At 37.1% G+C, this 16316-nt stretch overlaps 2 protein-coding genes across 2 annotated transcripts; both read left to right on the forward strand.

The window, feature by feature from the left end:
* Nucleotides 1–409: 409 nt before the first annotated feature.
* Nucleotides 410–6939, forward strand: LOC113462677 (succinate dehydrogenase subunit 8A, mitochondrial-like). The gene is made up of 2 exons (XM_088712591.1): nucleotides 410–568; nucleotides 6590–6939. The coding sequence occupies exons 1-2, from the start codon at nucleotides 470–472 to the stop codon at nucleotides 6683–6685; spliced, it is 195 nt and encodes a 64-aa protein (XP_088568717.1). The 5' UTR covers nucleotides 410–469; the 3' UTR covers nucleotides 6686–6939.
* Nucleotides 6940–11221: 4282 nt separating this feature from the next.
* On the forward strand, nucleotides 11222–12509 carry LOC103706359 (uncharacterized). Its single transcript, XM_008790428.6, has 2 exons — nucleotides 11222–11646; nucleotides 11792–12509. The coding sequence occupies exons 1-2, from the start codon at nucleotides 11381–11383 to the stop codon at nucleotides 12015–12017; spliced, it is 492 nt and encodes a 163-aa protein (XP_008788650.2). The 5' UTR covers nucleotides 11222–11380; the 3' UTR covers nucleotides 12018–12509.
* The last annotated feature ends 3807 nt before the right edge of the window (nucleotides 12510–16316 follow it).

A 16316-nucleotide genomic window follows, 5' to 3' on the forward strand; every position in this document is an offset into this window, starting at 1 on the left:
TAAATCGAATAATTAAATTTTATGATCATATAATTAAATATATTACTAAGTAAATGATAAATCAAATTAATAGTGATTATTTATATTTTTTAAAGGTTTAGAAGTGCTACATGAAATTAGATAGAGTTATAAATAGAATCGGTATTCGGATACTGATTGAATAGTTGTTTACCCATATTTATATTTATTTTTTTTTATAAGTATGAATATAAATATAGATATTAATTGAATGTTTTAATTTTTATTCATTTGGATACAAAATAGATATATTATTCACACTCAAGCGATATGATCAAATTGGGCCAAAATTATTCTGGGCCGATCCAGACGCATTCATATCGGGGAAAATTACATCCAAGTCCAGGTTTAGGTTCGGCGAAAGGAAAACCATGAGAGAAGTTTACATTTATAAGACTAGGTTTAGATTTGGAGACGGAAACAGAGGGGGAGAGAGAGAGGAGACGACGAGATGATCTACAGGAAGTGGTCGCTGCTATCGTCGACGATGGTGATCTGGGGAGGGGTCGCCTCCCTTTGCCTCGCCGACGTCTTCCTCTTCGGCGGAAAGGTACACCTTCTCCACTTCCCCCTCGCAAAGGCCCCCACCTTTCGATGCTCTTTTTCGCTTTTTCCCTACTGGATACCGATCGGCTTCGCGTAATCTCTTCTATCTCAAAGATATATTTTGTGTAATGCGGAGTTCTGGCTTGTCTGACCGGTAACCTCAGTTGCATTAGGTATTTCTGCCTGCGGTTTTTTATTATTTGGAGATCTATTAATTTATCTATTTCTCGATTTTTACGGTTTTGGATGGATTTACAAATCGGAAATGTAAAAAAAAAAAAAAAAATTGAAAAATTGGTGAAATCTCAGAATTCCTTATCGCCGTCTAATAAATCAGGAATTGAAACCATCTTGATGTAGTCAAGTTGTTTTTTTCCCCTTTCTCCTGACTGCGCTGCTGCATCTAAATCTTGTTCTTCAGGATCTGTAGAATTTTCTTGTCCGCGGTTTTGCATTGATGTGGGTTTTGTTTTACTTGGTTAAAAAAGGGTTTTTTTGGTTTGGGCTCGGATAAATCTTGTATTAGCTCTAGTGGGTTGAGGATCGACATGGTACTTTTTTTTTCCTTAAAAAATGGTGGGTACACCACCACTGTAGGGTTTGAACCCTCGCGCTCTCCAAGATGGAGAGGGGTGCCAAGCAGCTGATCTAAGAGATTGATAGACAGCTACTGAAACATAAGGATTTGTGAAAAGAGAGGCAGAGGATCTTAGAATACAAAATTATTGAGGAAGTGCATAACAATTGAGAATTATTGCACTCATGGAGTAATACTTGTAGCCTTGGCTTTGAATCGACGTGATAAGGTTTGTGTCCGCTGTGTTTCGGGAGAAGACATAGGAACAGATCTACAGTCTTTGGGGTGCTTGCCATTCATGGAGGAATAATTGAAAGTTCACCAAAGGGAACTTGCAGCAAGCTGGGTTTGCATGCACACAAGGCATAGAAGAAGTTCATCTAAGATTTCTGATAGGCATAGTTTTTAATAACTTTTGAGATTTTATTCTATTGGTTGGCATAGAGTATGTTAGTTAGGAATTAGATGCTATGGCGACAGCATTGAGGAGATTTATGAGATAGGCCTTGACAAAGTGAGGACTAATACCAAGGATGAGGAATGAAGGAAGCAACAGATGTTTACTGAATGCATAATGTGTTCAAGATGGTTCACTTTTATATCATAAAAATTAGTTATTGATGATGAATGGTGATGTTTATCATGTAGAAATAAAAGAGGAGTATGGCTATTCACTTATCTCTTATATTGCTGATTCTTATAATCTTGGTTGCTAAAATTGGTAGTAGGTATGGTTGTGGGTTCGGAGAAATGAACAATTTAAAAACTCTCAAAGGAAGTGTTTATGAAGTACATACACACTTGAATATTAGAGGAGTTTCTGGAGTAAGTTTGTTACCTTAAGTAGAAAATTCTTGCTACTAACATCATGATTACTTTGAGTTAGATGAGTTTTTACTGTTTGTAAGTGTTGATTTCCCTATACGCCTTAATTAACAGCTTAAGAAGGTTTTGCCTTATAAAACTGTTCGGGCATATAATCAGTGCTTCGCACTTAGTTTAATGACTAGCAGTCATCTGAGAAGGATGTGGGGGCCCAGTGGTCAATACAATGAATACTGTTGTTCAAGTTCCTCTAAACCTCTCATATGGTAAGTTGAAGTAGCAGCTCCCAAGGTTAACAAATAAGGCTGGTTTCTACTCCAAAAGAGGAAGCTAGGATGCTTATAAATATAAGGTTATAGTAATCTTAATTTTTTACCATGATATTAGCTTATTGTTGCTGCATGTTCTAGCAGATGTAAGTATTTTCTTTGGCACGAGTGATTCCCCTATACCTTGGATGAATGAGTCCCCAAATAGTCCCAATTGTAATTAGCTCAGTTCTAGTAATCAAGGTCTTCTCTTCCCACCTTGTTTTCAAGCCCTAATTGTGTGCTATCAAAATGGTGTTAGAGCAGTCTTTCCTATAGATCATGAATCAAGTTAGAGTGGCTGCTCACTTCAATAACATTGTACCATTGATTATTGATGTTGAACTCACACTACAAACTTACATATGGAAAAAATCATGATGGATTTGTTTCGACCCGTATATCTAAAAGCAATCAATTCCCTTCCAAATCAAGTCTGACCACTACAATTGTGATTGGTTCAACAGCCACTTGAGAGGGATGTGGAAGCCCAGTGGAATGTTTTCATTTTTCCTCTGAACACCGGATGGTCAAGAGACTGAGCAGCTCCATGGCTCAAGTTGGTTAATAAATCGGTTGGTTTCTACTAGGAAATAGCAGTCTAAGGCACTTATAAAGGTAATAACACAAACATGACTTAGATGGTTGTAATCGCAAGTGTTTTCAATTGTACTGGCTTACTATTGCTACTAGTTATAGCAAGATTAAGTGAGTCCCCAAATCATTCTTCTAAGCTCTTTTAATCCCACTAGTAATCAACTGAAGTGTTTCTTTTTCAAGCTCAAATGGTGTATTGTAGCTTATTGACTAACATAAAATAGGTCAAATTCTTCATTATAAGTTTACATGAGGGTAGATAAGTTTTGCCAATACCTAGAGCTACTCGAAGATAAGTTTACGTGAGGGAAGCTGATGCTAAGTCCGAGCTCCTAGAGGAAGTATTCATGGTCAGCATCCACAAAAAAGATGAATGGAGGATTTTTTGTACCAGAATCAGTTATTTAACTATGCCTATTATACCTTGAATGAGAACAAGGAGTGATTGGTCTTTTGAATTGAAAAATTGATGATGACCTATTAATTTAAAATTTGATGCTGATCCTTTATCAGGTTGTTGTCTTCTCCCAGATGATTTGATAAAATGAAGACATGTCTTTTACATGTGGTCGATAACGTGTGAGAACAGAACCTGTGGTTCTTCCTACTGAAAGACTAATCAACACCTGCATTAAGGGCCAGCTGTAGGTCATTTTATATTCATATTGGATTAACAAGCGAGAGATTTTTGCCTTTTCTGAGGTTGAGTGAACAAGATAGAGTTTTGAAGTGTCATTGTCAGTAATATTTGAATGCAGTAGTTTTTAAACAACCAAGACATAGAATCAGATTTTAGTGTTCAAAATGTTAGATCATTGTGATCACTATATCACACGATCTGTTTAGCAGGTCTTGAAAAGGGTGAGGTGGATGGCCTAGACCTATATGATAAATTGAATGTTGGATTTACACAGTCATGTCACCTCCTCCTCTCCTGGTATCCTGGTATTGAATATCAAATTTCAGTTAGACAACGGAAGGTAGGTCTGATCTGTTTCTGCAAATTCTAACGGAATTGCATCCATTTGCTGGAGTTGGTCTTCAAACCAAAAGGTAATCATATGGATAAGAAATCTGTAAATTGCTGGAAATCAAGGAACTTATTAACAGTTTGTCCCTGAATATGAAATTATTCTCCATAAGTATCCCGTTATGTTCGTTGGTTAGGTCTCATAGATGATACTTGGTTCAGCTACAAGGTTTCAAAACTATGATTGATGCAAGGTGCAATCTTTGATATAAGTATAACAATAGGGCTAGAAAATGCCATGCAAGATGGTATTGGAGGCGGTTCATCTTCAGAAATTAATTTATCAGATTAATAGTGGCAAGATCAAAGAACAAAACAATATCAAAATGGGTCTCCTTACTTACAGGTTGAACCAAGAGTACACTTTCCTAAAGCTACTGCAACAAATGTTGCATTCTGATGGAGGAAAAAAAATCTATGTTTACTATCTCCCATTGAGAAGGGGGGAATGGTGGAAGGACTGTCTGCCAGCTGGTGCACAATGATCATAATGGCTGTTCCTGGAGTACAAAAAAGAATGCAGATACTGACAAAGAAGCAGGTTATGACATTGTATTTATTATCGGTGGTCAGTTATCCTGGCAGAGTAATCAAGAATCACCAATGAATCATAAGAAACTCTGTTGGATATGTACCAACATTCACATAGCTAATCTGACCATAGATGTGGGAAATGGGAAAAAAAAGCGATACATGTGGAGAAGTCAAATCACTAGATGCTGGGAAACAGTATAAGTTGGCACAACTGAATGACATTGAGAGGCTCATAGTCAAGACTCCAATTCCTTCTTGATTTTTCAATATTGTTTTGATAATGTCATGTGAATTTCTAGAGGACTGTGTTGTCAGACTTCTGGGAGAATGTAACGTTATGTTTTATTATTTGGGTAGTAAGGAAAGGTAGCAATTGGAAACCAAAATCAAAGAATAATAGTGATTACATCTTTGGGTTGGGGGAACTATTCATTTGCCTTCAATAATAGCAGATTTAAACAACAATTTTATGACAAAGGAAAGGCAGTAAAAGAAGTTCCTATGCTACTAGGATTTTGTTAATGTTGTGTGCTGGCGATTTAATGAAAGGACGTTATGGAAGCGAATTTAGAGAATGGTTTGTTTAGCAGTATTTCTCTATGATTTCTTTAGTCTGGAAAAGAAAGATATTCTTTAGAATATTTTCTTTTATCTAGTTGCACCACTCAAGTGCACTTTCCTGTTGAATATGATCATCCATAAGCTGCATGGGACATTATTGGGAAGAATCTTCTTTTTCTTGCTTGAAAACACATTTGTAGCTTGTCCTTAATTCAAACAACAAAACATGATGCACTAGACAAGGGGAAAGATCAAAATTTAAGATATTGAAGCTGTTGGGTCTTCTGCATTAAGTGAATTAATCAAATGGATATTATTATAGACATAATTTGTAATAATCAGTGGGACTGGACCTGATGGTCTAATACTTTTCTTGACGATGGATCTCTCTCTCTCTCTCTCTCTCTCTCTCTCTCTCTCTTCCTCATGACCCTTCTGAAGATAAAAGGAAGTCTATTAAATCTGCATTTGAAACCATTATCATACCAATATCTTTCTGACTAATTAAAAGTACCTTTGGGAATTGCCAAATTGACAAAAAATTATGATATTGGTTTGCAGAGTCATGCAGGTTAATCTGGCTAGCTTGAAGAGCTTAGCTGTATGAGGGGCAGCTATAGATTAATTGTCAGAACTGTGAATTTGATGACTATCAACCATCTTTTACCACTGCGTCTTCATATTTGGACCTGTGGCATGTATCCTGATGGACATGCTTGCAGTCGGTTTATTCCCCAAATATTGAGCTCCTCATAGCTTGGAAGAATGTCACAGTCATCAAAACACTGCTATTATTGTGTGATCTGCATACTGCGATGTAAATAAAATAGGCTATAGTAATGGCCTACCCGAGTCACCATCTTGGTGAACATAGCTAGGTCTCTTCGTGGTTTCTCCATTTGTTTATCCATATTGACCCTACCCTCTCTAATGAGCTCTAAAATCTATATTCAACAAAGATCCAGTTGGTGATACATAGTCCTGGTCTCTGGATCCCAAGAAGCCCCCTTCCTAGTAAATGTGCAAAGCTAATTTTTATGATGTCTACCACAGAGAAACGAGAATGGTAGATACTGGTGGTCTCATTTAAATCTGCAGGTGCAATTCTATATGTTGGCACTTGTAGAGTGGATGCGGCTGGTAGTTTGCTGCATGAGAAGGTTGAAAAATGGTGATTCCCCAATAATGCTATATGCTAGGATGACAAACTATATGAACCTTTCTGCTTGTTCTTGGCCAAATGGTATGCCCAGTGTAGTCAACGGGAACCAGGAGTTTAACTGGTCGGACCACATTTGAGAGAATTGGGGTGATGGGCAACTTATATCAACAAAGTACCTTCATAGTTCATGTCAAGCTTATCCATTTCGCTTTACAGGACTTAACCTGGCAAGATTGTATATTGTGTCTCCTAGGTATTTTTGAGTCTTGCTTCTCTGGTTAATGGGGGATGTAGATAATTTTTTCTTTACCCTTTTTCCTATGTGGATGTAGATAGCGATGCAGCAGCGAACTTAATATTTAGTGTTTATAATGCGATTTATTTTTTTCAATGGCAAAAGAAAAATTCTTACATCGTCATGGAATTTGCAGGAGAAATTTCAGGAGTACCTGTGTCGTGAAGGTGAGAAGCTCCGGCAACAGGATCGGGTCATGATGGCTGAAAGGAGCCAAGCGAAGATGGGTTGAGAGAAGAGAAGGTTGGATGAGTGCGAAAACAGTTGTATTTCCTCTTTAAATCCTTTTGTCAAGCCGGACTCTTGGCCATGAAGGTGTACGTTCAATAATTGTTGCATTAATGACTCTGTGTAACTTTGTTTTTTCAAAAAATGGCAAACATGGAGGCTCTGGATGCTCAAACCATGCAATGGCAGGACAGTTGTTGAAGTTGTCGAGTCCATGCTAGAAGAAACAAAGAAATAAAGACTTGTGCTCATTGTCTATCTGGTGAAAGAAGTTATTTTTCCATATCATTAGGGAAACAATTTGTGCTGCTTAGATGTCCTTTTTCAACTTCTAAAGTTAAAAAATTATACTTTCTAGCAATATGAAGTGTCTGGTTGCATCAGTAAGTTCTTTTACGAGAAGCAATTTTAATACGTTTGGGAAGGCAACATAATCTTGCAGGTGAAGGCAACATCTGGAAAGGAAATGATCAAAATATCTTGCTGGTGAGATGACCAGTAATAAATAGCATTGTTTTTCTTTCAAGAGTCACTTAAATAAAAATAAATAGCTGGGATTGAAAGGCGGCTTGGTTTGGGCATTATTCTTATGCTGAAGTAATTCCAATTTTTGTTTGATTTGTATAATAATTACTAGATACATGATGGCTTCATACCAGGAATTGTCTAAGATTGCGCTTCTTAAGAATATAATAATTGCGCATGATAGAAGCAAGTTTGACTAATATAATCAATTATTTTATATCTTTATCTTCGCGAACTGAAAAAGCTATTTGGCAAAATTTAAGACTTATTACAAGTCTTATGTGCTTCATTTTTGAACCAAATCCTGCTCTAGATGCTCATATGGTTTCAGAGGGACTCTGCATAGTTATTGTTTTCTCTGGTTATAAAACTTGGTTATAAAACTAAAATGAGCGAAAGAATCCACATGCAACTTTTTTTTTTCTATGTAGTGCCCGCATCAAACTCAAACAGGAATCCTAATTGCATAAATGTATTTTTTTCCCCCCAAAATTTGAGAGAACATTTAGCACAAGAAATTCTCGTCCTTGGATTTGGTCCAATGTTGTCGCAAGGGAAATGGAGTGTTTCATGGGGACTGGACCAATTTACAAGAGTTGCTCTATTTTTTTGGTTTTTTCTTTTCTTTTCTTTTCTTTTTTTTTGTCTCATCTCATCATAGTTGTATTACTAATGTTTTACTTAAGACTACTAATACATGAGAAGAGAGAACAAAATATGTTAAAAATGAAAAAAATGAAACATCTAGAAGTTAGAATTCTTGAATTCCTAAATCAGAGAATTCGAGAGGGAACACGGGTTTGGTAACACTCTCCTGCTCCTTTGATCGTTTCCTTTGTTTTATTTCTTATCCACATGCATTGTATACGAGATTAAGTCATACGTCTTATACGCTTTTCTTCAAAGAAATGGCAAATACCATGGGCTTCAAAGGAATCATTTCGCCAACTCCTCATGGTGTTGATGCGACTTGTGATTTTGACAACTTTGTAGTTGGTCATGTTCAATCATCAAACCACCGCTATAGTACAAAACTAATGAAGTTGCTGCAAAGTGAAGTCACGAAGCAATTATTTTTTAAAAATATATCTAGGAGATTTTGCAGAAAGAAAAATTGAATTTTCATATTTATCAAAATAGTTTTTTTTTTTGCAGAATAATTTAGTTCCAGATTTGCCCATAATTATCACATACCCGTTTTACCACTCAAGTAGAAAGTCTTTTCGAAAATGAAACTAAAAAATTAATATATCTTTTCTGAATACCCTTGCTTAAAAACTCGAACTTAGAAAGGAAAAGAATATTTATAAATTAGTCTCCTAATAAACAAGCTGCAAAGAATGATATTTAATTTTTCCCTCATAGGGGCAAAATAGTTAGAATAAATGACCGATTTCATCTCTTTTCCTTGTAGGAAGAGAGTAAATACTTACAAAATAAGAGTGTTATCAATGTTCATGAAGTGATTTATAGTTTTTACCAATTCAACCTCTACTTAAAAAATTAGTGGATGCCCATCTATTTTTCCATAATTTCTATGCACCTTTAACATATATTTGCATATTAGTTTTGCTTTGCATATGATTGTTTTTTGCACTAGGATCTTTTATTAGCTACCATTTTCGTTAATGACAACTATGATTTTATTAGATTATTCATATTTTACTTCTTACATAAGCATAAATTACCTCCACTAGTATAGTCACATCAATAGATATATATTGCAATATTTTATATTACACGAAATTATTCTTGTCATCGATGATAAAGGCAAATGCGTAGTAATTCAATTAAATTCGGATAAATCACTAAAAATTACAAATTTTTAAATATCTTTGTTGCAAATATATTATGTTAATGTTACATTCACTCTTTTTTTTGCCAAAAATACTTAATACAACCACTTTTTTGGTAAATCAAATCCATTAAACCAATTGAGTATAAAATATATTATATTTTACATTTTTTGTGTAAATATATATTATTAATATTATGTAATAATAGAATCTTGACCGATTAGTAATGCATGCAGTTCTAATTATTGAAACAATCGTATCAAGAATTCTGACAGCAACTGCAACCATTAGAGCACTACTAATGCTTCTACCAAAAGCATCTTCCTTTTATGTATGCTGCCGTCAAAATTGATCTTAAGGTTTAATGAACCCATTTTGCTTGCTTTTTCTAACCCTACCTTAATCCAATCTCCCACATTTCCACAGCAGGGCGTGACTTTGGGTGCCGGCCTGCCCCGGTAATTGGTTTTTTTTTGGCACGTGAGTGGCTTTTCCTTTGTTTTTACTTGTTTGATATGATTGCTTGTCGCCACACGTGAGTCAGCATGGGACCCACCCTCATGGCAAACCGCGTCCTGCGAAGCGGGTGGAAAGTGTGCAGTGACGTAACGGACTCATGCGCGGTTGGTTTCGGTCGCGGAGGTCCGGATTCGAGGCTTGGGTTGGATTAAACTACGGGGATGCCACTAATCTCAACCCCAATGATACCCGGCCTGGAGATTCCCCCGTGCAGAGATTCCAATAGCTTGGATTAGTAAAAATTTGCCGAGGTCACGAGATTCCAATGTGCAGAGGATCTGCTTGAGGGTGGGGAGAGGGCAAAATGTTCGACCCATACCTTCTCCTCATCTCATTTCTTCATCTTTCAATAACTCAGACGATGGTCTTTGTCCGAGCTTAGACCTTAATTTTTTTAGTGCACTTATATATGCATATATACATGCATACATATATGTATATACACACATATCAATTGCTTGATATGGATACAAATTGATGTCTCGATCATGATGTAAATATATTGTGAGAGTTAGCACAAAAGAAAAGGAGCTATAATATTATTTATTTAACAAAATAACCATTTGCATATGACTTGAAAGAGGTTTAAGGAGTGGGAGATAATTCTAGGAAAACTGGCTTGCGGGTAATTAATAACTAAACAAATTTTTTTTAATCTTATCCGAATTTAATCCAGTTAACTTAGTTTTATTATCTGCATAAGGGTTTCTAGTAATGATTTATAGCTCTTATTATATCTAAAAATATAATAAGTTATTTTAAATTTATTTTTATTACTTTTGGTGTCCGACTATTCATACTAAGGAAGTGCAGTGATAACCGTTGCAATCAGAAAAAAAATAAAATATCAGAAAAAGAGATCCACCATATGATCTACCATCTAAACATGTCAGTCAGTTCTCCTCCGGTATGAATAGTTTTAACTCAACCTGATACACAGAGATATTTCTAAAATTATTATAATATTTACTATTGAAAACCGATACATATCCCAATCTTAGGAGCAACTAAAAGTTATTGCATTGTTAGCACGCCTCCGAGAGAATTGGTGTGATTTATGGCATCAGTAAATAATTATGGTATAAAATATCTATCTCCTCATGGTACATAGTATCGCACAACATACTTTTGATATTTTCCGAAAGTAGTTAATTTGGAACGGAGCTAAGATTCCATTGTAGTGCCCCAAATTCAAAATGCGCGGGCGTCAATTAAATGTTGGAACTGGATATTTTTTATTTGGTTTGTCCAGTAAAGTCGTCATCTGGTCCGCCAGTACTGAGGTAGCATTGAAATGTGGGGCAACCCACGAGTCGAAAAGGGTATAAATAAGGATGGCCATCCCGTCTACCCGCATCGAATATTTTCTGGTGAAAGGAGAGCCTAGTGGGGGCTGCTACATGGGCGGGGTTTCATCTCTCCCCCATTCATTTTAGCCAAAAAATAATAATAATAATAATAATAATAATAATTTGGAAAAAAAAATGTGCCCTCTTAATGGCATTGATGTAGTTGGGAGCAAAAAACATTGGCAAGTCGGACCATCCGCCCTTCGTTTCCAGCAAAAGACGAAGTCTCGCAAACCCGGATGCGGCCAGGTTTTCCCAGCCAGTGGATTTCGCATAAGCTTCCAGCCTCCACCCACAGCTTAAGCAAGCCATGTCCATTACTTCTTTTGTCCCTCTCTCCAACCCACTCCCACTCTTTAGTCTTTATAACCTCTCCCCACCTTCCTTCTTCCCCTTGTCCCAACCACCACCACCTCCACCACCCCTCGAGAAGAAGCAAAAGCCAAAAGCCAAAAGAAATGCTAGCTTTCAAATAAAGGAAGACATCTTCTGCTCTTCTTTGATCTCACCATGGACACCTCCTCCTCCCTCTCATCCTCCTCATCCTTCTCATCATCCCTCAACGCTTCCTCCAGCATTTTTGGTTCCCCCGGCCTTGAAGCGGACGCTAACGCCAACCCCTCCTTCCCCTACACCCCTTCCGCTACCGGGCGGCGGTGGAGGCCCAGGTTCTTCTCCGAGTCCATCTCCGGCAGCGGCGACGCTCACCACTTCCTTGACACCTGCTTTCTGTGCAAGAAGCCCATCGCTGCCTACGACGACGTCTTCATGTACAGGTTAGTGAATGAAATGAATCGATACGACCAGAACAATCCACCTGCAACCGATAACTGCAATATAAAGGTCGAAAGAATTTGATGAGAGTTTATACATTCAGCTGTCGAAGCTAACAATAATTGTTCTTGTTGCTGGTTCTTACAGAGGGGACGAGCCGTTTTGTAGCGAGGAGTGCAGGGAGGAGCAGATCAAGATGGATGAGGCGCTGGAGAATAACCGCAAGAAATTCTCTCCTGCTTCTTCTACTACTTCTTCTTCTATCAGAAACTCTTCTTCTTCGTCCGCATCGTCGACAACGATAAAGCACAAGCCAAGCCTCATCATCGGTCAAAACTCCCACAACGTTCATGCCATGGTTACTGGCTACTAGTAGACGGGACAATGGGAGAGGGAGATAAAGCAAGCTCACATTTTAAGGAAGGGATTCTCCTTTTTCCTTTTTCTTCTTTTTTTTTTTTGGTTTTTCCATGGGGCGAGGGAGCTTTAGTTTGATGTACAGAAGAGTTGGTTCCCTAGGGTTCTCCAGCAGCAGCCCATGCAAGAGGCTTCTCCAACTTCTTTTTTTTAAAAAAAATAAAAGAAAGAAAATTTGGAGCGTGGGTTGGAGTTGTTCATAGTGTTCTTCTATCAGAGGGTGATGGTGGTTTTGTGATGTAAATTTTGCACATCCAAAAGATTTTATGGTGGTTTATTGATGTAAATTTTGCACACCCGAAGGAGGAGTAGTCTATGTTGGGTTTGTTTGGATGGATGCCAAGAGAACGTCCGGGAAAATGAACTTTGTTCCTTGAAATTATGTGGGTCCAGTTGCTTGGTTTTTCAGGACAAAAATGCAATATAATACAGTAGGAAGTTCTTTTTCCTTTTGGATTCCTGAGAGAGAGAATTTCTTTGAGGCTTCTCCTTCTCCTGCTATGATCTGTTTCTCCTTTTCTGAAGCTAAAAACCTCAGACCAAGATCACATATATAATTCCAGAATATTGAGAGTTTGCAAAGATGATTATAGCCAGATAACCTCAATTAAGTCTCCCTGCATTGAACGCTCGCTGATCCTCTCCAAAGTGACTATAGACCAGGTCTCGCATGCACTCCTCCTATGATTAATTCGCACTGTAGGAGGAATCGCCACTTCATGGTCTATCAGTCATTTGCTTGGAATTGGATCACTATGACAGATGTAAATTCTAGTTATAAATGTAGGGAACAAGCAGTAGATGGAGTGGTTGAGCTAATGACAAGCCCATTCATGGTGACAGCAGAAGAACTCTAAGAGCCGCTCCACTTCTCGTGTATCTACTGGTCTTAACATTTCCTTTTCTCACAAATTAACCGTTCAGCCTTTGAGAATTAAACTCAGTTCGGTAGTTGACTTCCTGCGGCAGAACTAATCTCATCTAATTTCTACGGATGATGTTTAAATTAAGATAGCTTCACCCACTTGTTATAGTGTATTATTTTCCTCATCAAATGGCAGAAAACTTATCATAGTGCTATGAGTTTTATAAACTATTTCCTCAATTTGTTATCAAATTCTTTTTTTTCAAAGTTGATGAGGCTCGGGAGTTGTCTCCAAGTGTCGCGATTGTTTTCTTGGTTTCCAATCACCTTTTTGGTATATAGCGTGCCACCAATCCATAGATGCGACAAAACCGTGGGATCGGCTACGTGGTTAATTTCTCCTTTGGATGCCAAATCTTATCTCGAGACCAACAGGGATCGGCCGTGCATCTCGTGATTGCTTTGGATGCTTCTTCAGACCGCAGTGAAGTTGTCACCCTGCGAGCTTGTCATCTTGCAGCAGATAAATATAATGCCTAAAGGCTGACAACATCACTCGATGACAAAATCCAAGATAATATTTGATGACATGATTTTCTTACTTGGCAGGGAAATGGAATGGATTTGGCAGATGCTCTCTCTCTCTCTCTCTCTCTCTCTCTCTCTCTCACTCACTCACTCACTCACTCACACTGTAATTTTGAGGGGAGAATGGGCAGGTCCATCATTGGTTTATGAGATCGGTGCAAACAAAGTACAATCCGTAGGTTAGAGTCGGGGAAATGGAGAGGAGGTAACGAGAAACGGAAAACAGGGTTAGCATCTGGGGACTCGGTACATTACCGGTCCAAACTAATAAATACATATGTTTTTTTTTTCTATTAGCCAATATAGAGTTATAATAATCTCCTCACCTAATCCACAAATAATATAATAATCTCGTGACATTTAGCTATCCCAATTGAAGAATTTCACAATTTTTTTTAAAAAAATAGAGAGAAAGAATTTGTGGAAATGAACAAAAAAAAGGCAAACTTGGAATATAAATAGTAGTATATTTGGAGCTAAAGAAAAAAAATCTAGCAGACTTATTAGAAGTTCTTAAAAAACCAAAAAATAGTAATCTTTTAAAAAATATATTTTCACTTGTTTATTCAAAGAAGAGAGAGAGAGAGAGAGAGGGGGGGGGGGGCGCTAGAATAATGAAAAAAAATCATCATCGTTCAATATTATACAGCATGCCAAGAGAAAAGCACAAATATTTGAGGTTTTTAATAATTTGAAGGATATTATTATTACATGCCTGCAGGAGTCATGATAATATTTTTTTATTAAAAAAAATTACAGAGACATCCATCCTAGTTTAGGCTATTTACACTTATAACTCAAAAGTTTAAAAATATTAACTAGCTACTAAAATTTTAAATTCATCTATTTTCCTTACAAAAAGTTATCATATGAGGATCATCTAATAACTAAGCTTTTGTAAAATTTCAGAACGCTGCTCTACATTTTGAGAAAGTGGAATAATAAAGGCCACTTTTTGTAGTGCGCAAGTCAGAGTGAACTTCTTCTTCTGTTCTGCGAATCTACAAGCCATAGTTGTCGAGCAGCCAGCTAAAAGTGAGAAACGTGATGACTTGATGTCCCTGGCGAAAATAGTGGCTACTACTTTTTTGCTTTTTCAAAAAAAAAGGGTTGGGCTAGACCAAATGACTCGGCCAACAAGAGCTGTTGAAGACTTTTGCTTATCAAGTGACTCATATTTTGGTGTGAATTAAAAGAGAAGGGGGAGAAGAGCTACATCGGCAGAGCGCTTCGAGATCCATGTAATGGATGACTAATAGAGGACTGAGTGCTTTAAGATATGTACAAATAGAAAGATAATAAAAGACGAATTGCTCTAAAATCTATGCAGGTGGATGGATGATAGAAAATTGAGTACTTTGAGATCCATGTAGGCATGTAAATAACAAAGAATGGATTGTTTTGAGATCTGTACAGACGGATGAACGATAGAGAATAGAACTCTTTGAGATCTATGTAGGAGGATGGATGATAGAGGATGGAGCACTTTAAGATCTATGCACGGATGAATGATAGATGAAGTGCTTTGAGATCTGTGTGCGGGAGAATGATAGAAGATGGAGTACTTTGAGATCTCTTCAGGTAGATGGATGATAGAGAATGGGTTACTTTGAGATCTGTGTCGCTGATGGATGAAAGAAGTAGAGCATTTTGAGATTTGTGCAGACGGATGGATGATAGAGGATGGAGTGCTTTGAGACTTATGTAGATAGATGATGAAAGAGGACGTAGCACTTGAAGATTTTTGTATGTGGATGGATGATAGAAAATGGGGTACTTTGAGTTCTATACAAGTGTATGAATGGTAGATGGAACGTTTTGAGATTTAGGTAGGCAGATAGATGACAGAAGATGAAGTGCATTGAGATATATATATGGATGAATGATAGATGATAAAAGATAGAGTACTTTGATATATGTACAAGTGGATGAATGGTAGATGATAGAGCATTTTGAGATCTATGCAGGTGGATAAATGATAGAGGATTGAGCATTTTAAGATTTATGCAAGTGGATGAATCATAGAGGATAGAATGCTTTAAGATTACGTGAAAGCTATGATCGACCTCTCTGAAATATTGGTATTTTGATCAATGATGTCAAGACCTGAATGGATGGTTGGGTCACCTTGCAACGAAAATAAGTTTTGGTGGCAAATTGAAACTTTTAAACTTTTAAAATCTTAAGTATAACTAGCCCAAATCTGAAGGGGTATCTCTGTAATTTTCTTTTTAAATATCAGTTGCCTAATAAAAGCCTTCGTTCTCCCACTACAATGGTGGGACGGTAACATGGAAATTTTACATTCGAGGAATCTAACTGAATGAAAACAAAAAAGGTTCGGTTGAAGACCTCTAAGAAAGCTATGGGCAGATTAACTGCATAACAATGGCCGGCGTCAAGAAATCTAAATGACTCGATAGGTCATATAACAGAACTACTTTTGACCCAACTGGATATTAAGACATGAAGAACCTTTACGTCTCCCCTGAAAAAAGTTCAATTATGCTATTGAAGTTGTTATTTTTAGTTCGCTATTGTATTTCTATTGTTCGAGAAGATAAATGCAATAAAAATGTAAGTTTTATACACATGAAAGTAAAATTGCTGTCAGTTGAACTCAAGTTTAAATCTCAAGCCTTCTCACTATAAAAAGATAGCATTTATCTATGATGCAGATCGAAGTACTTCTTGGAAGGTCAAACTTAAATGAACTGAAGCTTTATTGACCCATCCTTTTTTCTTGTGCAATCTTGACTGCACATTAATTTTAGGACAAATAACATTTCATCAAAGAGTAAA

This window comes from Phoenix dactylifera, chromosome 16 (assembly GCF_051530095.1).
Source record: "Phoenix dactylifera cultivar Ajwa chromosome 16, Ajwa_hap1_PhDact_Kaust_v1.1, whole genome shotgun sequence".
Classification (NCBI taxonomy): domain Eukaryota; kingdom Viridiplantae; phylum Streptophyta; class Magnoliopsida; order Arecales; family Arecaceae; genus Phoenix; species Phoenix dactylifera.

What these genes read in the sequence shown, in the direction of transcription:
- LOC103706359 (XM_008790428.6), top strand. Translation starts at nt 11,381, where the DNA reads ATGGACACCTCCTCCTCCCTCTCATCCTCCTCATCCTTCTCATCATCC. An exon ending in GACGACGTCTTCATGTACAG is followed by an intron (nt 11,647 to 11,791) that starts GTTAGTGAATGA and finishes TGGTTCTTACAG; the next exon opens with AGGGGACGAGCCGTTTTGTA.
- LOC113462677 (XM_088712591.1), top strand. Translation starts at nt 470, where the DNA reads ATGATCTACAGGAAGTGGTCGCTGCTATCGTCGACGATGGTGATCTGG. An exon ending in TCTTCCTCTTCGGCGGAAAG is followed by an intron (nt 569 to 6,589) that starts GTACACCTTCTC and finishes TGGAATTTGCAG; the next exon opens with GAGAAATTTCAGGAGTACCT.